This window comes from Molothrus aeneus, chromosome 7, assembly GCF_037042795.1.
Source record: "Molothrus aeneus isolate 106 chromosome 7, BPBGC_Maene_1.0, whole genome shotgun sequence".
Classification (NCBI taxonomy): Eukaryota; Metazoa; Chordata; class Aves; order Passeriformes; family Icteridae; genus Molothrus; species Molothrus aeneus.
This window is the reverse complement of record NC_089652.1, coordinates 1764907-1791925: the sequence shown is the minus strand read 5'-3', so window position 1 is coordinate 1791925 and position 27019 is coordinate 1764907. Positions and strand designations below refer to the sequence as shown.

General features: G+C 54.0%; 1 protein-coding gene across 1 annotated transcript in view; it reads right to left on the bottom strand.

The window, feature by feature from the left end:
- SH3BP4 (SH3 domain binding protein 4) overlaps positions 1 to 26326 on the bottom strand; it is a 33452-nt gene extending 7126 nt beyond the window's left edge. Inside the window, exons 1-3 of the mRNA XM_066553832.1 lie at positions 26236 to 26326; positions 5192 to 5391; positions 449 to 2811 (exon numbers count right to left, since the gene is read on the bottom strand). Of these exons, the coding sequence (XP_066409929.1) occupies positions 449 to 2811; positions 5192 to 5312 (2484 nt within the window). The 5' untranslated portion in view covers positions 5313 to 5391; positions 26236 to 26326. The remainder of the gene's footprint in view (positions 1 to 448; positions 2812 to 5191; positions 5392 to 26235) is intronic.
- Positions 26327 to 27019: the final 693 nt, after the last annotated feature.

The following is a 27019-nucleotide window of genomic DNA, read 5'->3' as shown; positions in this document are numbered from 1 at the left end:
CAGGACATGGAGCAAGTCACACATTTCCATTTGTAATGTGTAAAACATCCCAGCTCAGAGGTGCCACTCAAAAAAAACCCCTCCCCATCCCTCAAAGTGTTCCAGGCCAGGTTGGACAGGGCTTGGAGTGATCTGGGACAGTGGAAGGTGTCCCTGCCCATGGCAAGGGGTGGGACTGGATGAGCTTTGAGGTTTCTTTCAACCCAAGCCATGGTGTGATTCTGGAATTCCAAGCACCTCAGCACATCCCTCATTATTGCCATGATCCTGCTGAACCAAGATCCCACTAACCACAGGGCTGGACTCCCACCTGGCAGTGCTCAGCAGTCCTCAGAAGACCTTCAAGGTGGACTTCACTCTCTAAAGACTGAATTAGGAACTGCCACCTCCCCTGCTCCCTCTGCAGAGCCAGGAACGAAGCCCCCCCTTCGCCAGGCCTCAGACTCACCGTCATCAACTCCTTCTGGAAGGACTTCCTCTCCTTGTTCTCCACGCTGTTGCAGTCTTCCTTCAGCTTCTCCAGCACGGAGGCCACTCTCTCCGGCTCGCTGTCCAGCTCTGCCCGGCAGAAGAAGCTGAGCGGCAAGTTCAGGTAGCCCAGGGCGTCGGCGAAGGAGCGCCAGCTGCTGAGGTTCTCCATCAGCAGAGTCCTCACCGAGGCGTAGATGTAGGTCAGGAACTTGCAGGGCCTCAGGATCTGCTCCAGCAGCAGGCTGGTGGTGAGGTCCGGCCCGGAGAAGTAGCTGGGTTTGACCTTCCCCACCACCAGCACGTTTTTGGTGTGCACAAGGCCGACCTTGCCCTGGTAGTAGCCAATGTACCACTCCTTGGTCCACAGCTGGCCTTTCAACCTGATCTTCTCCTCACTGAGGAGGGCGATGACATCTCCTTTCTTGTACTCCAGCAAGTAGTGGTTCTTGCTCTGCCTCACCACTGTCTTCAGCAGCTTCCCGTACTTGAGGCTCAACACCGGCCGGTCCTGAAAAACCGGATACTTGGCGGTGGCAGCCAGCGGGGAGAGGATGATCTTCCCCACCTCATTCTTCTTCAGGAACCGCCTCTGCCCCGTGGGTTTGATGGCGCTCTTTGGCGGCGGCTGCGGCGTCTGGACGCAGAACTGGGTGAGGATGGCATCCTGGTCATCCTTGACCTGTATCCTCAGCGTGAAGTCCGACAGCTCGTTGGGGTCGTGGGAGGAGATGGGGAAGATGAGGCGGCTGACCTTGCCCAGCTTCATCTGGAAGCCCCGCACGATCTTGGCCTGCTCGCTGGCCTTCACCTCGTAGTTGGTCATGTTGGAGAACATGCAGAGCTTGAGGTCCTGGGGCCGGGACAGGGCGAACTGGTGCTTCCCCCAGAGCTGCAGGGCGACGGGAGCCGGGCTGTGGCACTGCCTGGTGACCTCGTTGACCAGCAGGGTCTTGGGGGCGCACTCGTGGCCGAACATGGCCACCACGGTCTTGAAGGAAGGGTGGATGTGCTTGGGGCCGTAGACGCCCACCGTGATCTTCTTGCTGATGTAATCCCACACGGTGTAAGGGTAGAGGATGTTCTGGCCCTGCGCCACGGCCGCGATGTACATGCAGGGCTCCAGATTCTCCAGCTGCACCTGGATGGTGTCCCCGTAGGAGTAGCTCAGCTGCATGGGCGTGTAGGGCCCCTCCTTCATGTCGCTGCGCAGGCACTGCAGCCCCACCAGGCTCTTGCTCACCGCGTCGCTCTTGACCTCCGCCGACACCTTCATCTCCAGGATGATGAAGGTCTTCACCTCCATGTTGCTGAGCTTGATCTGCAGCACGGGGCTGATGGTGCTGCACTTGTCGCTGTTCAGCTCCAGCGGCGGGTCCAGCATGGCCTTCATGGAGATCTGCTGCGTCTCGCCGGGGCACACGTGGCCCTCGGGCACGTGGATGCTGATGTTGGTGTCGGGCAGCTGCACGGCCCCGCCAGAGCTGTCCAGCTTGCACACGATGTTGGTCTCCACCGGCTGCGTCTGACCCCAGCCGGGATTCTGGCCAAGCAAATCCAAGTCGTGGCAAGACCGAGCCAGCTTCCTGTGGTTCAGCCACGCTGTCCTAAAATCCTCCCTGCTCTGGAACTGCTCAGGGGTGGGAGACTTCAAACCGCTGAAGAAACCCAACGACGCCGGCGCATCTGACTTGGCCTGGAGGACAGACAGCTCGGACAAGCTGTAGGAGCGTTTGCTTCGGAAGAAGGGGTTGTCCCTCCTCACGGGCTGCTCCACATCCAGCCTGTTGGTGGAGGGAAACTCATCAAAAAGGTTCCCCAGGCTGCTGTTGGCAGCTGAAGCGGGGAGAGCCGCCGTGGGAGCGGCCGTGTCGAAGAGCAACAAATCCACGGCCACGCTGGAGTCAGACTCTTTGTCCGAGCCGGGTGCCACTTGAGAATTCCCATTCAGGAACGGGTTGGTGTGCACTCCGTTCAGGAAGGGGTTGTTGTGGTAGGATTTGGCAGAGTTTCTCTTCCCTTCAGTCCACTCCCCGAGCAGGTCCAGCTCCTTGACGCCCTCGTCGGGGCTCTCCAGCAGGCTGTCGATGACGCCGCTGTCGGTGAGGGAGGAGTTGCGGTGGCTGACGGGCTGCACGTAGGAGGAGGGGATGTAGCCCATCTCCGTGGTGTTGTGGGCGTACCACCACTCCCCTCCCGACGTGTCCAGCACGTACAGGTGGTCCCCCTTGGAGAACTTCAAGGTGGTGAAGTTTGTGGGGCAGTAGTCCTTGATCGCCACCACTTCCTTGGCGTTCCCGAAGGACGTGGGGTTGTCCACCAGCAAGGCACTGGGAGAAGGCACTGCAGAGGCAAGGAGGAGACAGCAGTGTGAGAGATGCTCAGCAGAGCCACCACTGACTTGGAAGCCTTTATTCCAGGTCACCATTCCATGCTGTTTTAAGTGATGAAGGTGGTTTTGGGATCACTGAACCATTACAGTTGGAAAAGGCCTCCAAGACCATTGAGTCCAACCATTAACCCAGCACTGCCAGGTCTACCACTAAGCCATGTCCCCAAGTGCCACATCTATGTGTTTTCTGAACATTTGCAGGTCCATTGATTCCCTGGGCAACCTCTCAAGCCTGCAGGTATTTTTCTCCATAAATTTTTTCAAGAAAACTCCACTATTTCTGGTACATTCACACCTCTCTACCCTAAAGAGTTCATCCAAACCCAAGGTAACTCTCCCTATAGGCTAAAAGCCCTCTTGCTCTGCTGTAACCCCTCTCCTGCACATCTGAAACATGCCCAGAGAAGCTGTGGCTGCCCCTGAATCCCTGGAAGTGTACCAGGCCAGGTTGGATGGGGCTTGGAGCAACCTGGGCTAGGGGAAGGTGTCCCTGCTTTCAGGTCCCTCCCAAATCAAACCAATCTGTGGTTCTGAAGGTTACCCAGACTGAACCCTCACAGAATCCCACCCCTCCCTCCCACACTGCTGTTCTGGTCCTGGCAGCAGCTCCAACCTCCCCTGCAGAAGTGCCAGTGGAAGAGTTTTCTGCCAGGGGATCCCAATTTACACCCAGGCTGGGCTGAGCCTACACTGCCACCCTATTTATTGGCTTTGCTCTCATTTCCAGGACGTGTTTCTGTAAAAAGCACTAAAAACAAGCTTCAGATGATGTTTCATCAATGGTTAAATGTGTGCTGCCTCCCCAGAGAGTCTGAGGAAAACAAGGAAAGCTGGATTTTAACCAACAGGGAGCTGCAAGGGAACTGGGACAGCACCTGCTTCAACAGAGCTCTGTGGGAGGAAAAGGGAGTTTAGAAAACACAGGAAGCCCTTAAAATCCCAGAGACAAAGGGATGGGAGCTCAGAATGCACATCCCTGTAGCCTCCACTCGCAGGCTGGCAGCACTTCTCACCCACAATAAAAACAGGGCAAGGGAAGATACAGCTGAGCAAAGAAAGCTCTTTAAATATAGCCTGGGGGATTGAGTATTCCAAGGAGAAGAGCTTTGTACACATCTTGAACAGCTCATCTGCCAGCAGGCAAAGGTGTGGGGACACTCATCCAGTGGGAAACTGCACTGAAACTCCAAACTGGAATTCTTTTGGCAGCCTGCTAGGTTGGAAGCCACTGTTAACCCAGTCATGCTGCAGGGTGGAGCATTTTTGGTGTCAGATCAGACAGGCAAGTGGCTGTTCCCTTGTCCCTCCATCTGGGCATGCAGGGGTTAACAGGGATGTGCTGAAACCCCTTGGAGAAGAGGAGCAATTCCTGGTTTTGCATTAAAACCCATCTAATTTGCAGCAAGTGTTTGATGTTCAGGTGCTACACCTGCAAAAACAATCTCCTTTGTGCCTGTTTACTCTCAAGGCCCTCAGCGCTCTCCAGCTTCCCCCTGGAGCTTTTCCTTAGGAGGCTCTCCTGCCAGGGGAGCAGCAATTCCCCTCCCACCTGACCACAGCATAAAAGGAAAACACAGCAGGGAAAAAAAAAAAAAGCAATAAAAGCTGAAAAAAAAAAAAAACCCAAAAAAGGATTATTGGAGGAGCAACCTGCAGGCTCCCAACGCTGGGGTGAGGGAAACACTTTTGTCACCATCCTTGTTGGTGCCACCATGCCCTCCCAGGGGTGGGGATGGCCTGGAATGAGGAGAAGGGGATGCCCAGGCATCTTTGGAGCCCTCCCAGGGGATGGGGATGGGCCGGGAATGAGGAGGGGGGGATGCCCAGGCACCTTTGGAGCCCTTCTAGGTGGTGGAGATGGGCCTGGAATGAGGAGGAGGGGATGCCCAGGCACCTTTCCAGCCCTCCCAGGGGTGAGGATGGGCCTAGAGTGAGGAGGGGGGGATGCCCATACACCTTTCCAGCCCTCCAAAGGGATTGGGGATGGCCTGGAATGAGGAAGGGGCAATGCCCAGACACCTTTGGAGCCCTCCCAGGGGTGAGGATGGGCCTGGAGTGAGGAAGGGGGGAATGCCCAGACACTTTTGGAGCCCTCCCAGGGGATGGGGATGACCTGGAATGAGGAGGGGGCGATGCCCAGACACCTTTCCAGCCCTCCAAAGAGATTGGGGATGGGCCTGGATGAGGAAGGGGATGATTCCCAAGCACCTTTGGAGCCCTCCCAGGGGTGAGGATGGCCTGGATGAGGAAGGGGATGATTCCCAAGCACCTTTGGAGCCCTCCCAGGGGTGGGGATGGCCTGGAATGAGGAAGGGGATGATTCCCAAGCACCTTTGACGTCGCAGAGGGCGCTCTCAGCCGCGAAGGCCTCGCCCAGGTCGATGAGGGCGCCCTCGGAGCGGCAGCGCGGGAGCCCTCCCGAGTTGGCCGCCCGGATCCTCTGCGCTGCCATCTCCGCTCCCGGCAGGCACTACATGGCCATGGCCCCTCTGCCGGCGATGGGGAGCCCGGTGTCACCTCGGGGAACCAGCCTGGGGGACACAGACAGAGGCCAGGCTGTTAGAAAAGCACCCCACGGCGCCCAGACACTGATCCCGATACAGGAGAGCCTGTCCTGCTCTCCTTACCCCATCATGGAACTCAACCTGGATGCTCCCAGGGACCAAAGCACTGCCCGCAAACCCCTGGACACAACCCCACTGAAGCAGCCCTCTGGCCTTTAGGAGTTTTTTGGGACTGTAAATTTGTCCTTCTCCCCATTTCCCAAGCATTTGCAGGTTGCAGTAACACAATTACAAAAGCACCAAGCATCAGGCTGCTGTGGGAGCAGGGAAGACCCACAGGACTGGGCTTTTTCCCTCTTCACATCCCTCTCTCCCACTGCAGCATCTCCTTGGATGGGGACTGGCTCTTCCTACTTGTTCTCCCCTCACCCGGCCAACCAGGCAGAGCAACATCCCTTCCTGCACTGAATACGATTCAAATAAAGGAAAAAACTAAGGAAAAATAATTTTTTCCCTCTTTTTTTCCAGAAGCACTTGCAGAAACACTTGCAGAGCCCCCGTGGAAGAGCAGCTGGATCAGCCCAGTGGAGCTGAGAGGAAAAGGAGCCCGTTCCCACAGGACACTCCGACCACCAACGTGGTGGCTGATGCAAGCATGGGCAAGAGCTCCCCTGACGTCACCCGTGTCCTCTGGAGCTGGGACAGGGGCCAGATGGGCCAGGACAAGCAGGGAAGGCTGAAGGCACGGCTGGAGCACAGCCTGAACCATGAGCTGCTACTCCAGGTTTGCGCCAGGGAGCAGGAACGCTGTCCGGGGTAGCTGGGATCATCCTGGAAATTCTGGATTCAGCCCCTGCCTCCTGCTCCCTCAGAGCTGCCACAAAACTCCAGCCTGGCTGCAAAACACCAGCAGGTCCTAACTATAAAAGTTTTAATTAGAAGTTATATCCAAATCCCTTGTTTTACAAAGGGATTTTCATCCACTCCTAATGATGCTCTTCCTTTCTCCCCCTCCCATGCAATTTTTTTTAATTCTTTTCCTCCCTCTGCTTGAAAATTAAATCTAACAGAAAATAACAGCCAGAGCCAAATTCCTTAGGTGGGAATACAGAGCTGATGTCTCCTCAGGCACTGTGAGGGGGAGCAGCAATTCCTGAAGGATTTGGTGCCCTTTTCTGGAATGCAACAAGAGGAAATTTGCAGGGGAGAGCCTGAGCAGGAGATACTCCAGCCTGCTTGAAATGCTTCCCAAGCCATCCCCAGGGCTGGTATGCCAGGAATGTGGCTGGCTGGAAGGGATGCACAGAGCCAGAAAAGGGAAGGGAGAAGCTGTGTGCAAACATTTCCCCTTCGAGGAGAGCCTCCCCTCCTGTCGGGTCCTGCTGGGAATAAACACAGGGAAAACCAGGCTTTGAGTCAAGGCTGAGCTTATCAGAGCTGGGACAGGTAAGAGAGGGCACCTGGAGCTGCTGCCAGGGGCAGGACAAAGGAATAAGCAGGAATAACCAGGAATAAGGAGGAATAACCTCCAAGAGGAAGCAAGGAAGGGAGGAAGGATGCTCCCCTTGGCTGGCACCGTTCACCATCCACCCAGTTCCACCTATTAATGTCATTTGGGATTGCTGCTTTTCTAGGTGGTGTGGAAAGAGCCCAAGCACACAGTACCTCCCTCTAGAGACCCCACACCTCACTGATTTTGGCAATTCTTGTTAATAAAATAAAATAAACTAAAATAAAATAAAATAAAATATAAAATAAAACAAAATAAAATAAAATAAAAAATAAAAATAAAAAATAAAATAAAATACAATAAAATATAAAATAAAATATAAAAAATAAAATAAAATGAAATAAAATAAAAAATATAAAATAAAATAAAATAAAATAAAATAAAATAAAATAAAATAAAATAAAATAAAATAAAATAAAATAAAATAAAATAAAATAAAATAAAACCGCTGCGGCGTCCCAAAATTCCCCCCTGCTTGGGCAGCGCTGCACGAAGTAGGAAAAAAAAACCAAGTGTAAGCCACGAATATGTTTTGAAACACCTGCATCAAATGAATTTTATATTAATTATGGCAGCTACAGCCCTGACAGTTCTCACTGAGGGATCCACAAGCCTGGAATTTGCAAGGATGCTCTCCCCCACCTCTATTTATATAAGGAGATGGGAAACTTCCTGCTAAAGGCCTCTGGCAGATGTGGCTGTGTGGAGAAACAGCTGGAAAAATCCCCTCTGTATGGAACCCTGAGGCCGCCAAAGGCAGTGGGAATCTACACACAAACGAGGGATAATGGAAAGGTATTTCCTGTCCTGACAGCAGCATCCTGGGTCTGTCTGTCCCTCCTGGATGCAGGGATGCACACACACACACTGAAGGATGGGGGTCAGCCTCCCCCCGGGCTGGGTTTAGGATGGGAGCCCTGGTTTGGGGTTGGGGATGGACCAAAATGTCCATGGAATGCAGAGGTCACCAGCAAAGCCTCAAATCCAGGCTGTGTGAGGAAAAAAGGGACAAGTGGGGAGAAACAAAGGGTGGAAGGGGCAAGATCTGTTTAGACAATGGTCTGCAAACTCCTCTGAAAGCGGTTTAAATTTAGCCTGGGGTTAAATATAGAGCAGGGGAAAACCCAGCTCCATCTGTTTATACCCAAAGCCACCGACAGCATCCGAAATGAATGGTGGGGGGAAGGAAACCAGTGGGCGACCAGAGCACACCCTGACAGCGCCAGCAGCTCCTCAAAGGCACCCACACCTGCTCTTCACGCTGGTTTTTCCCTCAGGGCCCCACAGAGGTGACGTTTTTCTTTCCCAAATCCTAAGCAGGCTTTGCTGGGAGCTGGAGAAAGCTTTAGGGAAGCCCTGGTGAGCAGTTTTCCACGGGGGCATCCTCACAGCTTCCTGGCATGGATGGTGCTGCCCTTGGATTTAACCTTCCCTGGGGAGCCTGGGCACCTTCTGGGGAAAGAATCTTTTCCTAAAATCCAACCTGAACATCCCCAGCACAGCTCCAGCTGCTCCCTCAGGTCCCCCCAGGCATGGAGCAGCAGCAGGTCTGGGGCTGGTGACAGTATCACATCTACTAAAAAAAAAAACCTTACCACTTACTGATGAAACTTCACTAAAAACGAAACCAAACTTTTCCTGCAGCACTTGAACACACAGCTGCAACACTTCCTGGTGTGCAGAAGGTTAAAAACAACTTCTGAAAAATGTCTGGTAGAATTTATCCCAGAAATCCAACCCTGCAGGCCCAGGGGCTCCCCTGGCACAGCAGAGCCCCATCCTGAGCAGCTCCAGCCATCATTCCTGATGGGATTATGGGATGGACCCACCTCTGGCTGGACACTGAGCTATCAAACACACACCACAGGCACCCAGCCATGCTGCACAGGGAAAAGCAATCCCAGGAAAAAAAGCAATCCCGGGAAAAAGCCCAAACCCACGTTCCTGGAGCAAAGAAATGCAATAATAAAACCACGGGAACACCCAAAAGTGCACAGCCCAAGGGTGGGAGGGAAGCAGGATCTGCTGCTGGCCAAGGGAAGGTCCTCTCCAAGAAGCACTGGTGTGGTGCAGGTGGAAGAGGAGCCCTCAGTGAGGGGAAACCCCTGGCTGCCAGGAATTTGGGCTGATAAGAGGCAGGGCTGGGTGGTACCAAGCACCAGCAGGGCTGAAGATGGAGCCAGGTCCTTGCAGGGGCAGCCAAGGAGCTGCCAGCAGCAAAAGGAGCTGTGCACATCCCTGCCCATCCCACATTCCCAAATCTCCCTCTTGGGATGGAGCTGCACTCAGTGTCTGTGGGAAGCACAAGGAACAGGAGGCATCGTGACACAAGACTGGTCAACTCTGCCATAACTACCACCCTGTTTTCCCTGGAAAATCCACTGAAAGCCTCTCAAGACTGTGGTGCAAGCTCAAGAGAAATCTCCCACCCTACCCTTGGCCACAAATTGAAAATTGGGGGGGAAAAAAAAAATGTGGAGCTTCCAATCAATCCCTCATCATCCACTCCCCACAGCAGAGCCAAGATCAACTCCAGGCACTTGCTGCTTTATGGCTTTTAATTTGCTTTTTCTTTCTCCAAAGTTGAGTTCCTCTGGCTCTCCTACAAACACAGAAGTGTTTTTGGAGGTTTCTTTTAAAAACAGTCGGCTTTGCTTGGATATGAGCAAATTTCAACTTTTCCTAGGGAAGAATTCATGTCCCAGAGCCACAGCGCTCCCCACAACACTTGTCCCACACAATTTGAATTTACTGCAAATGTTGCTTTGATCAGTCACAAAACCCCCAGTAACTCAAATCCATGGGGGCAGATGCAGAAAAGACCCCTCCATACCCAGGATGACACCAACCCACTGCAAGGTGCAATGGCCTACAAAAAAAAAAGCCGTAAAAAGCCCCAGAGTGACCAAAACTTCCAAATTTTAGCAAACAATCTGATTTAGGAACTTGGTTTTGCCCTGTGAGTTCTTCACCTTCAAGATCTCCCTCATGGCTATGACACAACACAACTCTGGCCCTTGTTCCACACATTTCCCCTCAGTGGAAAAGGTTCCCATGGAAAAGGAACTCCCTCCTTTTTCCATGCTTGTACTGACAGATATCTTCAGGCAGGTGAAAAAGCACAATGTCCTTGAAACTGGCAAGGTAAATCCAATTTAAACATCAGCACAGCCCCACCCAAGTGCTCCTGCAAGGCTGGGATGCCTTTGGAAGCAGCTGGTGGTAAGGAACAGACTGATGATGACATTGAGGCTCATCTCCTGGTGATCCAGGTCTCTTCCATGAGCCTTGCTGGAGGGGATGGGTGGGGAAGAGCTGGCTGCTGTTGAGATTCTCCCCTCAGAAGGCAGGCCCAAGCATTTCCCAAGCGTGATTCCAGCCGTGCCCGGTGATTCCTGACCCCGCTGCCTCTCTCTTATCTCCTCCTCCTCCCTCACCGCCTGCGTTTGCCAAGCCAACACTTTCATCTTCCAAAGAAAAGAAGAAAAAAAAAACCCACCCGAGCCAAGCAGAGATAAAACCACCCCTAAAGACAACACCAAACACCAGCTCTTTGTACCAGGAAGAACAGCCTGGTGTGAACTCACACGTCCGTCCCAGCGCGAGCCCGCCGGGAGCTGCCAGGAACACAACACTGAAGGGCTCCTTTAGTCCCTTCCCCAGCAAACAAGAAGGGACTTGTGGAAGCATCGGAGCCTCCCAGCCCTCCTGCAGCACCCTCACGTCCCAGGGCTTTGCTTTGGAGCCCATTCCCACCGTGTGATGTGGGAATGGCTGCACCCAACCCGTGCCACGCCGGGCCCTCCGCTCCCCATGGAAAAATCCTGCCCTGGAGCTCCAGCTTGGCTCAGCTCCTGCTGCCAGGCAAGGGCAAGCCAAGCTTGATGGAGAAGGGAGGGGAATGAAGGCAGTTTGGCCTGAGTGTGTGCTGGTGGTGCCTGGTGTCCATCACAGTCTCCCCTGTCATCCTTCACAGGCAAAGCAGGAAGGACGGGAGAGCTTCCTTTTATAGCAGCCACTCTGGAGCACGAGGAATATCCCCCTGGAGATCCGTCCCCAGCTGCATGAGACTCAAATATAAATTAGTCCTGAGGGTGGGAAAAGGGAGTTTTCCCTGCAGAACCTCCTGCTGCTGCCCAGCACTGATGCCATGGCACAGGAAGGTCCTGGAGATGCAGGCACCACCCTTGGGCATCCACAGCCACCCCAAATCCCTGGAAAGGGTGCTGGCATGGCAGAGGTTTAAAGACCCTCTAAAGGAAGGTGCTGGAGGTGCTGCACAGGGCAGGAACACCTGTGAGGTTCACAGGGCCACAAAAAAAGCTTTTCCTGGGACAACAGCCCAGCTCCTCCTGCTCCACAGCAACAAAACCACGACACGCGCACCCATCCTGATAACACAGGGAAGCAAAGAAAGCTGGACCTGCTTCCATGGTTCCAACACTACCATGGGCTGCAAGACCAGCCACCCCCTCCAACATTCCCAAAAATAGCCAAGGCAGAGGGATGTCACCAGTGGGATGGACCTTTTGCCCAGGGGAGGGCTTGGCCAGTCCTTCCCTGAACCCACAGACATTTTTGCCTCCACAGTGCCCTACAGCAAGGAACTGCACAGATGGGCTGGAAGGCAATGGGAAACTCATCTCCACCAGGAACAGAATCCCATCTGATGCCCACCAGCCCTCATGTCAGAAGAGGCAGAGTTCAGTCCTGGTCTGCCCCTGCTGTGTGCTCAATGTTCTTCCAAGAGAAAAAAAAAAAAAACACTTCCTAATTCAGGCAGGGCACTCCAAAGGTGTTCTGGCTTTCCATCTGGATGGATGCTCCTCTGGCAGGGCAAGGAGTTTAATCCAGACAAGTCCCACGGGCACCAACAAAAGCACAAAAAACCAAAGTCACATCCAGTGCTGTGCTCCCAGAGGAGTCAAACACAAAAGCCATAAACTCAAGCTTTAAAACCCTTGGATGGAACAGGAGTCCAGGAGAGAAGTGTCCTCCTCCAAGCCCTCACAGCCCCTCCAAAGTCCTTCACAAGCCCAAGAGTTTGGCCAACAGCCAAAGCAAGGCTGTTCCTGAAGGATGCTTAGGGCCAAAAGCATGGACCAAATGTCTCTTAAAGCAGGGAAAATCAGATTTGAGCTGGATCAGGCAACAGCCCAAGCTCACACAGGCAATCAGTGGTGGAGGAGAAGTGAAACCCAGATTTCCAGAGCCACAAAAAGACACTTTTAAAGAAAAGATCCTGCCAGAATCACCAGCACAATGCACACAGACACCATGGCCACCCAGGAGATCCCAGGCCAACACCCACAAAGCCCAGAGTAAGGGAAACCCTGGAAGTCAAAATGAGGGGAAACAGCTTCCCACCTCTGAGGATGCTGCAAGAACCATCTCGTGACCACCCAAGGGGGGCCACTCAGCCCCTCCTCCCCATCTCAAAGCAACCAGATCCAGGGAGCTTGAAGGCAAAAGGCACTAATTGAGAAAATCCTGGAGCAGCTCGATATTGCCGCAGTCACTCCCGGCAGCTTCCCCTTCCTAGGATAATTTGGATGCTAATTTGGCCATCAAGAGCTGTCAAAACCCAAAGTCCCTGAACTGCTGAGCTTCCCCCAGGAGGAGATGATGACAGAGCTTTAACTGCATGGACACTTCAGAGCCCTGTCCCCATCACCCTTCAGTGGCTCTGCCCTTGCCTGGCGGAGAGGAGCTGCTGCAGTGCCACGTGTTCTCCTGGTTCCTGGCTGGAAAACCAGCCCCACCAGCGTGACCAGAGAAGGGCAGGCACAGGGAAGTCACTCACGCTGCTGGCTGGACAGGCTGCCACCACAGCTGGTGCAGAGAGGACAGCACAAAGCTCCAGAGATGAGCTGCAGACCAGCAGAGAGGAGGCGGCTCCCAGCAGCTCAGCACAGACAACTCCGCACTGCTCTCCCAGCCCAAGCACTCCACCAAGACTGATCCAGCTCCAGGTATCCTCAGTCAGGAGGTCCATTTTTTGGGAAAAACAAGGGGTTTTGTTCCCAGCTTGCCACCTGGACACCAAGCAATGATGAGTGAAACCTCTCTGGATTCCAAGAACTGGTCCAAGCTAGGGCAAAACCACCCCCTTGGTTCAATTTTCTAGCACACCTTCCTGATTAATCCATCAGTGATCTGCTGCTGGATTACAGGACACCCTCAGCTATGCTGAAAATGCTGACGGGGAGCCAAAACCCTCCTTTCTTTCCTCTCTTTGAGCAGAAACAAACAGAATCAGCACATTGCAAAGAATTCCCTCAAAACAGCAGGGTTTTTTAATCTCCTCTTTGGTAAACATTCCCAAACCAGATTGCCAGGGACACCTGGGTTTAAACAGCTTAACCCTTTGCTGGAGTTGATGGGAAAGGAAAGAGGGGGGTTGGTTGCTTCATGGGATGCTCCATGCTCGATCCAATCTCACAACCCAGGGATTTCCATGTCAGAAAGAGGGCAGGGATACCTGGAGAGCAAACTCCCAGGTGATGATGCAAGGATGTGGGGACAGATCAGAGAATCATGGAAGGGACAGCTTTTACTATCCCAGGTTGCTCCAAGCTCCATCCAGCCTGGCCTTGGGCACTCCCAGGGATCCAGGGGCAGCCACAGCTGCTCTGGGTACCCTGTGCCAGGGCCTGCCCACCCTCTCAGGGAAGAATTTCTTCTTAATATCTGATCTAAACCAACCAGAGCCTGGATTAGGAAATCTCAGGTTTGAAGTCACATGCACACCCATCCCAGGACGTGTTCCTGTCTCCATCCAGAGCAGGCTTTGGACACCACACCCATTCCGAGGACACAAAGACCACCTGGCTCATTTTAGGTGGTTTTCAGCAGCTCAAGTCCTCACTTTAACTCAGTTCAGAGCTTCTCCAGGGGTGGGAATGAGTTTTCCAGGTGCAGACACCTACCTGTGCCAGCCAGGAGGGTGCCTGAGATGCACCAAAGCCGGCTGCTGTTTATACAACACAGGAGCAACCCTGCGCCTGCTTGTTTAATTAATTACCCCGAAATTAAAGCCCAGCAGACTGCACAGAGACTCCCTGCAACCTGCAAATTAACTCAGCCTGGGGGTGAGGGAGGTCAGACAGCATCCAAGCAGTGGCTCCAAGCGTTTTCCACAGCATCAGGAGTGCCATGAAGGGGAAAAAACCCCCAAACAACACCACCCACCCCCATCTGTCAGAGCTCTGGGGTTTTGTTGTTTCGGTCTGGCCAGGCTAAGAGCTGCTCAGTCCCATCACCGTGGGTCAGATGGTTGATAAGAAACCAATTTCATCATTTTTAAGCCCCAAATGTTTATGGGCAGGCTTTATCTGCAAACAAAGACTTGCACTTTGAGCTGCAGCTTTGCGTCAGTTTGAGAACAGGCGAGGCCGTGTCGGGATTAACGCGGTGCCAAAGAGAGCCAAAGTCCCCTGCCTGCAGTCTCCATCATGTATGATGGCAAAGCTGCCTCTCTGGGCCAGGACACAACCCTTGGCACAACATTTTGGGGATAGATGCCCCTTATTTAGCAAGATGCTTTGGTGTAAAAATAGTAATTTATGCAAATCTTTGCTAAAAACCTTTGCTCAAAATTACTCCCCTTGCTGGACAGAGCAGGGTGGAATCTCAAACACATTTTTTTTTGCAGCATTAGTCACCAGGCAAAATTGAAATGATACCTGAAAGTCATCCTAGAGCCACAGCAGGCTGTTCCCTGCTCAAGGCAGAGCTTTATTTCTTGAGTGGAGCAATTTCTACAACTCTGCATGGCACTAGTTAGGACAAGACACCTCCCATGAGTGCATCAGACACAGGAGCATCCCTTAAAAAAGGGACAACTCGAGCCACCACAGAGGGAACATCTCCAGAGGACAAGTTATTCCCCAAAAAGTCAGCCCCAGGCAAGGCTGGAAGGGGACAGACCTGCCCTGGCTTCTCCTTGCCCAAGAGGAGCCCCAGAGCCACGTGCTCCGTTCCTTCCCACTGAGATTTCAGAGAATCCCAGAAATTCCCACTGAGATTTCACAGAATCCCAGAAGGGTTTGGCTTGGAAGGGCACCTTAAAGCCCTTCTTTGCCAATCCATGGGCAAACAAGCCTTCCACCAGACCAGGCTGCTCGATTCCCATCTGTAAGACAGCACAGAGTTAAATTTTGGGGGTTTGGAGCTCGAATTAGGGGTGAAGCGTTATCAGCTGTGATAAGGGGTGGTTTGAGGCCAACCAAGTGCCCAAATTAGAGGAGACAAGACAAAGCCACACAGGGGATACAGCAGAGCCCAAAGCTTGTCCTCTGCCTCTACAAGAACACCTCTTTTCAAAAAGCAGGGACTAAACTGAGGTTAAAAAGCCCCACAGACTCCCTGGCTCCGCAGGGAATGCCTCACTCCACACCCTAGGCATTCCCTAGGCACATTCCCTGTGAGCAGCACAGAACCCCCTCCATTTGTGGGTTCCTGTGGAGAACCACTCCAACCCCACCACCAGCCCTGCTCAGAGGCTGCTCTGACAAGCTCAGAGATGTGTTTTTAATTTCCAGACCCAAAACATGGGGCTGCAAGCAGCAGGAGAAGACAAATCCATGGCACCTCCACCGACCCGCCCAGACAACACCTCCTGCTCTCAGCAACATCAACATCCCAGATTTCTTTTTTTCCCTATCAGGATGGAGCTTTTCCACATCTCATTGTTGGTCACAGCCAGCAGATGTTGGTGCCAGTGATGGGACAGCCCTGCCAGGAGAGGCAGCACTGACTGAAAGCAACCCTGAGGAAAAGACCTGGAATTCCAGGGAGTGGGAGGTGGTTTACAAGGGCCTGGAGGGACAGGAAAAGGGGGAATGGCTTTAAACTGACAGAGATGGGATATTGGGGAGGAATTGTTCCCTGGGAGGGTGAGGAAGCCCTGGCAGAGGCTGCCCAGAGAAGCTCTGGCTGCCCCTGGATACAAAGCCAGGCTGGATGGGGCTTGGAAAAGCTGGGATAATGCAAAGTGTCCCTGCCCTGGAATGAGGTGAGCTTTTAGGTCCCTTCCAAGCCAAACCACTCCCTGATTCCAAGCAGGACACAGCAAGAACTTTCCAGGAGCTGAGGATGCTCTGCAGCCCAGCCAGCTGATGGCCACATGCAGCCTGCAGGACTCTGCAGGGTCAGGCTGGAATTAGACACGCTCCTGATGAGGAAAAAAACTCCCTAAAATATCAAACCAATGCAGATGGACCTTTCTTTTTTTTCTTTTTTTTTCCTAATTTTTAATTAAAACTTGCTTGAAGTGCCACATAAAAGAAGTGAAATCCCAGGCGCAGCTGACGCATCAGGAGAGATTTATATTTAGAAGAATGACTGAAGTACTCAATCAACAGGAAAAAAAAAATGGGAACTTTTTCAGCAGGGTCCAGAAGGAGGAAAGAAAACCAAGAGGGAGACAACCACCACCACCCCTTATTCCTTAGGGCAAGATCCACTGGCATTTTAGCCTCCCAACAAGCCACTTTGGCAGTGAATTCAGCTTTTTTTTTGGCCATGCATGATCCCAGTAAACAACATTTACAGCCAGAACACATGATGAGCATCACAAGACAACTGGCACAAGTATTATTTTTAAATACCATCAGCTCTGCTTTTAACAGGACGACAGGAAATGTGTTATTACTCGAGCATAAAACAAATATATTGAGGCGATTAAAAAAGAAAAAAAAGGAAAAAAAAGCCATTCCCAAGCTTCACAGAGTGAAGATTTAAAGAGAGATAAAACAGAGCACCACCAGAAAAACATAATCCTTCAAAATCTGCCATTCCTCCTGCTGCATTTATTCATTTGGGAGCTTTCAGTCCAAAAGTCAGAGCCCTGCTTAGCCGGATATCCGATCGTTTGCTGGGCCTCATCCCAAATTTCTCCAGCATTACTCACTTTTTTCTTTTTTTTTTTTTTTGTGCAGGAAGGGGGATGAGGATTTTCTGGTGAAAGGCAGAAGTGAGGCAGAAGTGTTTGCAGCACTGTGGAGCGTGGGATTTCCATGGATAGGCCCAGACCTCCGCTTCCAAATGATTCCCATGCACAGAAGAAGAAAGGGACCGGGGAGATTCTGGGACTGTGCACAGTTTTGGAGCTGAGGATGAGCTGGGAGCCCTTCTGGAATGATTTTAGAGCCCATTTTTGGAGAGATGGGCACCACAACTGCAGGGACCACGGTTTAACCTCTCCACGGAGAAACGCTGTGCCTCAGTTTCCCCGCGCCGTTCTCCAGTGGTACCCAAACCCTCCAGGACACACATTCCTCCCTTTTGCCCCAAGGATTCATCTCCACCTGCCAGCACTCAGGTTCCCATCCCAGCCAGGAGAACCAGCTTCCCTCAGGATGAGTGTAAGGCCAGGCTTTACAAGGGAGCCCAGCACAGGGAGCTGGGATGGGGATGGAACAGTCACAGAGCAGAGAAGGGGTTAAACACGCCCCCTTCCCAAATCCCGGCTCCAGGGCCCCCATCCCTGCTCCAGACCCCACATTCCTCTGCTCAAGCAGCCTGCAGGGCTTCCCTCTGCTCACTCTTTCCATGCCTGGCCATGTCCTGGATGTTTTGGATGTTTCAGGAGCTCCTGCTCTGCCCTGGCAGGAGCTGCAGGGATGTCCCTGGCAGGGCCAGCAGCACAGCCATGGAATGCTCTGGGCTGGGAACACCTCAAAGCCCATCTCATTCCCATTGCAGGGACACCTCTGCACTGTCCCAGGTTTCTCCAAGCCCCATCCAACCTCTCCTGGGACACTTCCAGGGATCCAGGGGCAGCCACAGCTTCTCTGGGTGCCAGAGCCTGCCCACCCTCACAGGGAACAATTCCCTCCCAATATCCCATCCATTCCTGCCCTCTAAACCTGTGAGCTTAAAGCAATTCCCCCTCGTCCTGTCACTCTATGCCCTTGTCAAACAGCTCCCAGGAGCAGGGATGGATGCTGTGGAGAGCACAGCACATCCCATGGGGATCTGGATGAGTCCCTGTGTCCTCCCCATCTCCGGGGTGGAGCTGCTGCCACCTCATTCCAGGGATCTCAGCAGGCCCTGCAGGAGCCCAGGTGGACCATCTGGCTAATTGAGTTAATGAAAGCATTTTTCAGCAGCCATTAACTCTCAGGCAGCTCTCCCTGGGGAGCAGGGGCCACAGCTCAGGAGCAGCTCAGGAGAGATGGAAAAAATTACTGGGAAGCACTGAGGGCACTGAGCTGCTCCTCTGCAGCACTGGCTGCCTCCAGCAGCTCCCAGGGGGAAAAAAACCAATCCCAAATCCCCCAAAACTTCACCTATTTGGCAGGATGTGAAGAGCCAGGCAGGAGAGGAGAGCACCACAGGGATGTCCCCATCCCAGAGCATCCTTCCCAAGCAAATCTTGGAATTTTGAGCTGGTCAAGGGCAACACTGGCAGCACAGGGGCTCTGCTTTGCTGACGAGGTAATTGCCACCCTCCAGGGATAACAAACACCTTGTCCATGGTCCATTCCCAGAAAAGCAAGGAAAACACTTCCAAAGACTCCAGGAAAGCCTTGTTTTGTGGTCTCACTCCCTGATAAGCTCAGCTGTTGGAAAGGAGACGCTTTCTAGGAAGCTGATATCAAAAACTAACTCCCAAAATGACCCATCCTGGCGCTGGGGATGCCAGGTTTTCCTCCCCTTTCCCCAAAAAACCCACTTGTCCCACCTGAGCAATCCCTGCAGAGGTACCACCACTCCTGGAGAGGCTGCTCCAAGGAACCTGCATCCACAGGGAAGGAGGAGCTGGAGCAAGGGAGGACAAGCTGTGGGATGCACCCCTCCCTTCTCCTCCTTCCTTTTTCTGGGATGCACTTGGGCATCTTCTCTTTCATTATCTGGGATGCACCCCCATCAGCTTCCCCTTTTTTGTGGGATTTACTCACAACTCTCCCCTTTTGAGGGATACCCTCATCTCCTCATCCTTTTTTGGTTTTTTTATGGGACACACTCACACAGCTCCTCTGTTTTCCAGGACACACCCACACAATCCCTTCTCCTTCTGTGGGATGCACAGCTCTTTTTGTCCTGGATCTACCCACACACCTGCCCCTCCAGCTTTTTTCTGGGATGCACTCATGCATCTCCTCCTCCTTTTTTTGCTGGGATGCACTCCCCACCTCCTCCTTTTTCTGGGATGCACCCCTACCTCCTCCTGTTTTTTTTTTTTGCAGGATACAATCACACAGGTCCTGCTTTTGTGGGATGGACTCACAGATCTCTTCTTTTTTTTTTTCAGGATGCTCTCAAGCATCTCAAGCATCTTAAGCATCTTTTTTTTTTCTCTTTTTTTTTTTTTTTTTGCAAGGACCAGTTGCTCCCAGGCCCACTGGGAACTATTCCCTGCACTTCCTCAAGGATTCCAACAGCTCAACCTGCCCCAAAGCTGGAGCCACACACACACACACAGAGACCCAAAAACCCCCACTGAGGATGTTCACGGCAAAATAAGCAGGGAGGGGATTTGGGGCAGAGAGCAGAGCCATTCCCAAGCCTGGCTTTCCCTGCTTTCCCTGGGAAACGCTTCCCAGAGCAACCCCACCCCGGGAGCCCTAATCTGATGGCAGGTTTTCAATGGAGCGGCCAGGATGGGGAGGGAGAGAGGCTGGACAGGGGGGAAAGAAAGCAAGGAAATGCCTCTGAGGTGAGGAGGTTTTTTTCCTCTGGCTGGGGCTGCCTTGCTTGGCTTTGTTTTGCTTTGCTTTGTTTTTTGTTTTGTTTTGTTTTGCTTTGCTCGCCCGCCTCCAGCGCTGCCATTTTCCGGAAGCCGGAGCAGCGCTGGCAGAAAAATGGGAAGTTTCTCTTTGTTTAATTTTAGCAGCCTCTGCTCTGAGGGACCCAGCAGAGCTCCCCCAGCTGCTCTGGGAACGGATGTGAGGCAGGAGCAGGGAGCAGCAGCAGGGAATGAGGCAGGAATTGGGGATTTCACATCGGACATGGCCCCGGCTGAAGCGCTCTCGGTGCCAGGGGTGTGTGAGACAGGGGAGGCTCTGAGCTGAACTCCCTGGGTGACCACTGCACCCAGCATTCCACTTCCTGGGGTTTTTTCCTGCTCCTTTTCTCCATGCTTGACCTGTGGAGGTGTTTCCAGGTGGGTAACTTGAGCACCTTCCCCCACCACACCAACAAAACGAGGGATGCTGCACCCAGCCCTTGACACACGAAGAAATCCAACCAAACCCACTCTGGGACTTATCCCAGATTCATAACTCAGGCTGGGAAAAACCCTTGGGACCACAGCTTCCAGCAGCTGTGCCCATAAAACACCTCCTGCCCTGCTCCTCTCCCATTGTTCAACTCCAAAAAAGCCTTTTTCTCCCTGTTCCTAAGGAAACAGCCGGTGCTGCTCAAAGGAGGCCACACACCACGCTGACCCTGGGCCCCAAAAAGGACCTGGAACACTTCATGGGTATGACCCAAAGCCCTTGATCCAGGCAGGGTGGCCAGGCAGGGCAGGAGGAGGGCAGCAGCTGGATTTACCCCTGGAGAGAGGGAGGCAGGGATAAGCTGAGCAAGGCAGGAGCCCAGGGCACAGCCAGCAGTCTCTGCTGGGCCCAGATTTTCTGGAGTCAGCTGGAAAATATCTGGTTTGGCTCCCTGGCAGTGATTTCCTCTCTCAAAAATGCTGGGATGGTCCCCAGGGCGACCCTCCCATGGGGCAGGGGAGGAAGCAACTCCAGAGAATGAGCAGTGAAAAGGAAAAGACTTTCTCATCATCATCATCATCATCATCATTATCATCATCATTATTATTAAAGTTTTCCCCATCACTTAACGGGACTGCAAACCAGATGTGCATCACCACCCCTCCAATTTACACAAAGGCAGCCTGATGATGAAAAATATGAAAAATCACCCAGTCCCAGAATGGTCTGGGTTAGAAGGGACCTTAAAGCTCATCCCATTCCACCCCCTGCCATTCCAGGGACACCTTCCACTGTCCCAGGCTGCTCCAATGTCCAACCCTGTCCACCCTGGACACTTCCAGGGATCCAGGGGCAGCCACAGCTTCTCTGGGAAAACTGTGCCAGCATCTCACAGGGAAGAATTCCTTCCTAATATCCCATCTAAACCAATTCTCCCTCATTTTGAAGAAGCACCAGAGCAATCACAAAATAAGTAAGCCACCTTCCACCTCAGCATTTTCACATACAAAGGTTTGAGGCTACCAATTTATTCTCCCATGTGGTTCCCAGTGGAGGGGCACAGCCTGGCCACCAAAGAGTGGGATTAAAGCCAGGAAATGCTGCTGGTGGCACACTGAGTGATTCCTCCCAAAAACATGCAACCCACCCAAAATGCGAACTTCCCAGCAGAGGGACAAAAATCCAATCCAGGGACACCATGGAAGAGTTGGAAGGTTTATGGTCTGCTCTTTGATCCATGAAAAACTGACTTTTTTTTCCCTGGGAAGCACCTGGGCCTGCAGCCCCCCTGAGGCAGCAGAGGGATTCCATGTGCATTCCTGCATTCCCTGCTGCTGTGAGCCATCCCACACATCCCCATCCTGACTCCAACACTTTTCTTTAGGAGCCCACAGGAACAGAAATACACAGAAATCGCTCCAAGGACCACCAGGAGGAATTAAGGACCCCAGGATGCAAGGAGGAGCACAAAGAAGGGGGAGAAGCCACAGGTACCCTCAAAAATTACCCTTCAATCTGGATGGCTGTGGTGTGAATGCGCTCACTTGAGCACTAAAAGCCAGATCTGAGCTGCTGGGAGCAAGTCTTGTTTTTGGGAAGCAGAGGGACTTGTGAGCACCAGCACATGCCAAAGCTGCAGGTCCTGCAAGAGCCTTCTCCTTTTTCCCCCCTTCCTAAAACCCCAAACATTATTTGGGGCCACGGAGGCAGCTGGGGCTGCAAATCCTTCTGAATCCTTCTGAATCCTCATCATCAATGACCAGCAGAGCTGCCCTGGGACTCCAACCCTTCAGCTCCTCCAGGGACAGGGCTCAGCCCCACCACCTGCACCAGGAGCAGCCCAGGGTTTCTCCTGCCCCTTCTCTGCCCCCCAGTTCCATCAGAGGGATTTCCCCTGTGCCAGCACCGGCACAGCCACGTGCTCCTGGCCCAGCCAAGGCTGGCACAGCACTGCCAAGGCCCCCAGACAATGCCAGCCCTGTGCCCAAGCCCTGGGCAGGGTCAGTGCTGGCCAGGAGGGAGCCCAGGGCAGCAGCTCCTGCTGAGGGAAGCCATGGGGGACACATTCTGTGCTTTGAAACCTTGCTCTGCAAATTCTGGGGAGCGGCTTGGGTGGGTCCTGAGCTGGTGCTGGCAGTGGAGATGGCTCCTGCACCCTGGCAGGGCATTGTCCAGAGGGCAGGAAGCCCCACACCCTGCTCTCCATGAACACCCTGCTGCAGCCATCACAGAATCCCAGAATGGTTTGGGTTGGAAGGGACCTCAAAGCCCATCCCATCCATGGGATGGACAGGGACACCATGGCAGGGACACCTTCCACTGTCCCAGGCTGCTCCAAGCCCCATCCAGCCTGGCCTGGGACACTCCTAGGGATCCAGGGGCAGCCACAGCTGCTCTAAAAACTGTGCCAGCACCTCCCAGGGAACAATTCTTTATTCCCAATATCCCATCCAACCCTGCCCTCTGGCAGTGGGAGCCATTCCCTGTGTCCTGTCCCTCCATGCCTTGTCCCCAGTCCCTCTCCAGCTCTCCTGGAGCCCCTTCAGGCCCTGCCAGGGGCTCTGAGGTGTCCCTGGAGCCTTCTCCTCTCCAGGTGAGCACCCCCAGCTCTCCCAGCCTGGCTGCAGAGCAGAGATATCCCAGTTAATAAGCAGAAACACATTTCCCAGTGGGTTGATCCCGTGTTTCAAAGCTGACTCATCACTGGTCACTGGGGAAGTCAACATTTGGCTACAAAACTTTCCTGGGTGTTGCCATCCCCTGCTCCCTGTGACAGGGACAGCACCCGAGGAAATGGCTGGAACTGTGTCAGAGGGGATTTAGGTTGGATTTTAGGAAAAGGTTCTTCCCCCAGAGGGTGCTGGGCACTGCCCAGGCTCCCCAGGGAATGGGCACAGCCCTGAGGGTGCCAGAACTCCAGGAAGGTTTGGAAAACACTCCCAGGGATGCACAGGGTGGGATTGCTGGGGGGGTCTGTGCAGGGCCAGGGCTTGGACTGGACAATCCCTGTGGGTTCCTCCCAGCTCAGGAAATTCCATGATTCCATAAAAACCCATCCTAACTCCCCAGCACCTCCCGTGGAGCCCCCAGCGCCAGCCCACAAAGCTCAGGTGCTTTCAGGAGGGATTTGGGGCAGGAAAGAAGAGGCAGGTGCCAAACATGAGGTGAGGGTATTTGCATTCCCTCCTGTGCCAGCTGCCAGCAGAAATCCACCCAAGAGGGGACACAGCTCTCAGACCCCCTGGAAACAAGGAGACTGAGGAGGATGCAAATTCCCCTGCACGGACAGCTCCGGCCACAAAAAGTCACATTTAAATGCTTTTCCTATTAAAAATACAAAACCCACACACACTGTTTTTAAGGAGTGTCTAAACCACCTCCTCACCATCCCCACAAGCCCTTGAGAGCAACCCCACCAGGCTAAAATAAATATTTTAGCTTGGCAAATAGTTTTCCTCTCATTAAAAGGCAAACACAATTAGGATGTCGAGCGCCGGCTGCAATCGCTCCACGCTGCTCCGGCTCTGGTTGATTAAAAGTAAGGAAGCTGCTATTTTTGAAAAGCACATTCCCTTCCACAGCCTGAACGGGGTTATTTTGGACACAGAGAGCCATGGAAAGCTGGCATCTCTGCCTGCAAAATTCCCCAGCCAGGAGGGGATGCACTCAGCGGGGCCGTGGGATGGGGGGCGGTGAGAAAAATGGGAATTTTGCTGTGAGTGACCAGGGGGGTGAAACTTGCTGTGGGAAAAACATGGAGACCCTGGAAAGCTGAGGGAATCATGGATGGTTTGGGCTGGAAGGGACCTCGAAGTTCACCTCATGGGCAGGGACACCTTCCACCAGGGCAGGGCTGCTCCAAGCCCCATGCAACACTCCCAGGGATGGGGCAAGGGTGAGCTGCTCCAGAGAAAAGGAGGAAAGAAGGAAAAAGCAGAGCAGGAGAGCAGAGCTGCCACCAGAGATGCTGTCCCCTCTGCAGGGTCTGGGACCAACACAGCTGTGCAGGAGCAGGAGCCAGGAAGGAGGGGACGTGAACATTCCGAGGAGCCCGGGATTCTTAAGGCTGGAAAAGCTCTGTGAAAGCTTCAAGCCCAAGCATTAACCCAGCTGCCAAACCCACCCCTGTCAGACCTACAAGCCATCCCAGGGGGATGTTGTCCTCATGACCAAGAATTTTTTCTGCTTTAATGCAAATTTAAGCATCCAGGCAAGAGGAAACCAAGGATGGATCCTTATTCCAGAGCCTCAGCATCCAGACAGAGCTGACAACACCACACAGCCCCCACTCCTACTCCTACCCAAGCTGCTGCTCCACTCAGCATTATTAACTTTTAATGTATATATTAATTAACAGCCAAAAGTTAATCATTGCAAATCTCAGGGAGCGAGGAGAGGCTGGAGAGGGAAGGAAGGCAGTGATGGGCATCCCAGAGCTGGGAATTTGCATCCACCTGATCCCACACCCCACAGCTCCTCTGGGTTTGGAGGCTTTGATGCCACGTGGCTTCATTTGGGCACAGAACAACCTCACAGTCCCCACTGTCCCAAAGTTATGCTGAGCCTAAACTCCTGAGCAGGCAGGGATCCCAGGAAATCAGCATTCCCAGGAGCCTGCAGCACACCTGAACAATTCCACCTCTCCCACCCAGCAGCAACAGCTGGAAACTGAGGCTTCACAGCATCCCTGGTCCCAAAGCATCCCTGGTCCCAAAGCATCCCTGGACCCAAAGCATCCCTGGATCCAAAGCATTCCTGGCCCCAAAGCATCCCAGGACCCAAAGCATCCCAGGACCCAAAGCATCCCTTGCTCCCAAAGCATCCCTTGCTCCCAAAGCATCCCTGGACCCAAAGCATCCCTGGATCCAAAGCAACCCTGGATCCAAAGCAACCCTGGATCCAAAGCATCTCTGGACCCAAAGCATTCTGGACCCAAAGCATTCTGGATCCAAAGCATTCCCAGCTCCCAAAGCATCCCTGGACCCAAAGCATCCCTGGACCCACAGCATCCCTGGACCCACAGCATCCCCGGGCAGCCAGCAGGGAGCAGAGAGGGCAGAGCCCTGGGCGAGCTGAGAAAGCCCTCCTGGAAAAGGCACGGCGGGCACAGCCGCTGGAATGCGGCTCGGAGCAGCCCCAGCTGCTCCCGGAGCGTCCCGGCGGTGCCGATGGGGAACGGGAGCGCTGCTGGCCGCGGGACACGTGCGGTGACAGCGGCAGGGCGACAACAGCCCGGGCAGCCACTCGTGGCAGTGCCAGCGGGAGCCGGGGGACAACGGGGGTGCATCCCCACGGCACAGGAACGGGGACACGGAGGCACATTTACACCCCGACATGGCACATGGCAGCGGGGACACAGCGCGGGGACACCAACACCGAGCACAAAACGCGGCCACACACACGGGGGACACGGGGACACAGACACACAGAGTCACACACACGCGGGGGACACAGTCACACAGACACACAGGGACACACAGGGACACAGTCACACACGCAGGGGACACGGTCACACAGACACAGGGACACAGTCACAGGGACACAGTCACACAAGCAGGGGACATGTGGCACGCACAGTCACCCAGGACACACGCACAAAGTGGCACCCAGAGGACACTCAGAGTGTCACACACTCAGACACCAACAGGACACACACACACAGTGACAGCCCCACACTCAGAGTGTCACACACACACAGTGACAGCCCCACGGAGGACAGTGTCACACACACACAGTGACGGCCCCACGGAGGACACTCGGAGTGTCACAAACACACACACAGTGACAGCCCCACGGAGGAAACTCGGAGTGTCACACACACACACACACACAGCGACAGCCCCACACTCAGAGTGCCACACACGCAATGTCACACTGCCACACGCGACACTTGTACACAGTCACACACACACTTTACACGCGGTCACAAGCACCCTCACGGTGCCACCCACGGTGTCACACACACACACACACACACACACACACAGACGCTCTCGCTCTCCCCGGCCGCCTCCCCGCGCTCCGCCGCTGCCTCAGCCCCGACCCTCCGCCGCCGCCACCACCGCCTGCCTCCCTCCCTCCCTCCCTCCCTCCCTCCGCCGCCGCCACAAACTTTTCCCCGGCGGCTCCGGGATCCCTCGGGGAGCCGCTCCTGCCGCCCGCAGCCCCCGGGCTCGCCCCGCTCCCGGCTCTCACCTGCGCCCGCTCCGACCCCGCCACCGCCGGCACCGAACCCGGCCCCGCTCCCGCTCCCGCTCCCGCCGCGCTCCGGGCGCGCCCCCGCCGGCACCGGCCGCGCGCGCCCGCCCCGCTGACGTCACGGGGGCGTGGTATGGGCGTGGTCGGGGGGCGTGGCCATGCGGAGGGCGGGAACGCGGAGGGGGGAACGGGGGATGGCGTGGGGGGGGGGGAGATGCTGGTGTAAAACACGTGGGGAGGGGAGAAGGACGGGAAAAGCGGGATGGGGGAATGAGAATGGGTCCTTGTGCAAGGGGGGAGTGCGAGCCACGCCCGCCCAGCCCGGTGTGAGCGCGGGCACACTCGTGGTGGTGGTGACACCCGTGGTGGTGGTGACACCCGTGGTAGTGACACTCACCCTCAAAACTTGGGGGAAATGAGGGTTTATCCCCACCCGGCCCCCTCCTCCCGCTTCTTTTTTTTGGCCGTTTTTGTCAAACTGCGAAATCCTGGTCAAGCAGAAATTCCGCCCCTGTTGTTCTCCCGGGGTGGGAAAGGCAGGAGAAACGCGGAGGAAAAGGCTGAGCTCTGGTTTCTTGTGTTAAGCACTATCAGAGAGTGGTTTCCAGCTTTTTCCGCTGGAAAAAGGGGGTTGTGCTCCCTAAAATCCCATAGACTGAGGGAGCATCCCACCCTGGGACGCAGGGTTGGGAAATGGGCTACCAGGAGCATCAGCCCAGCAGGACAGGCATGGACACAAAGTGCACCCAGAGTTGGTGGCCACCAACAGCACCACGGTGGC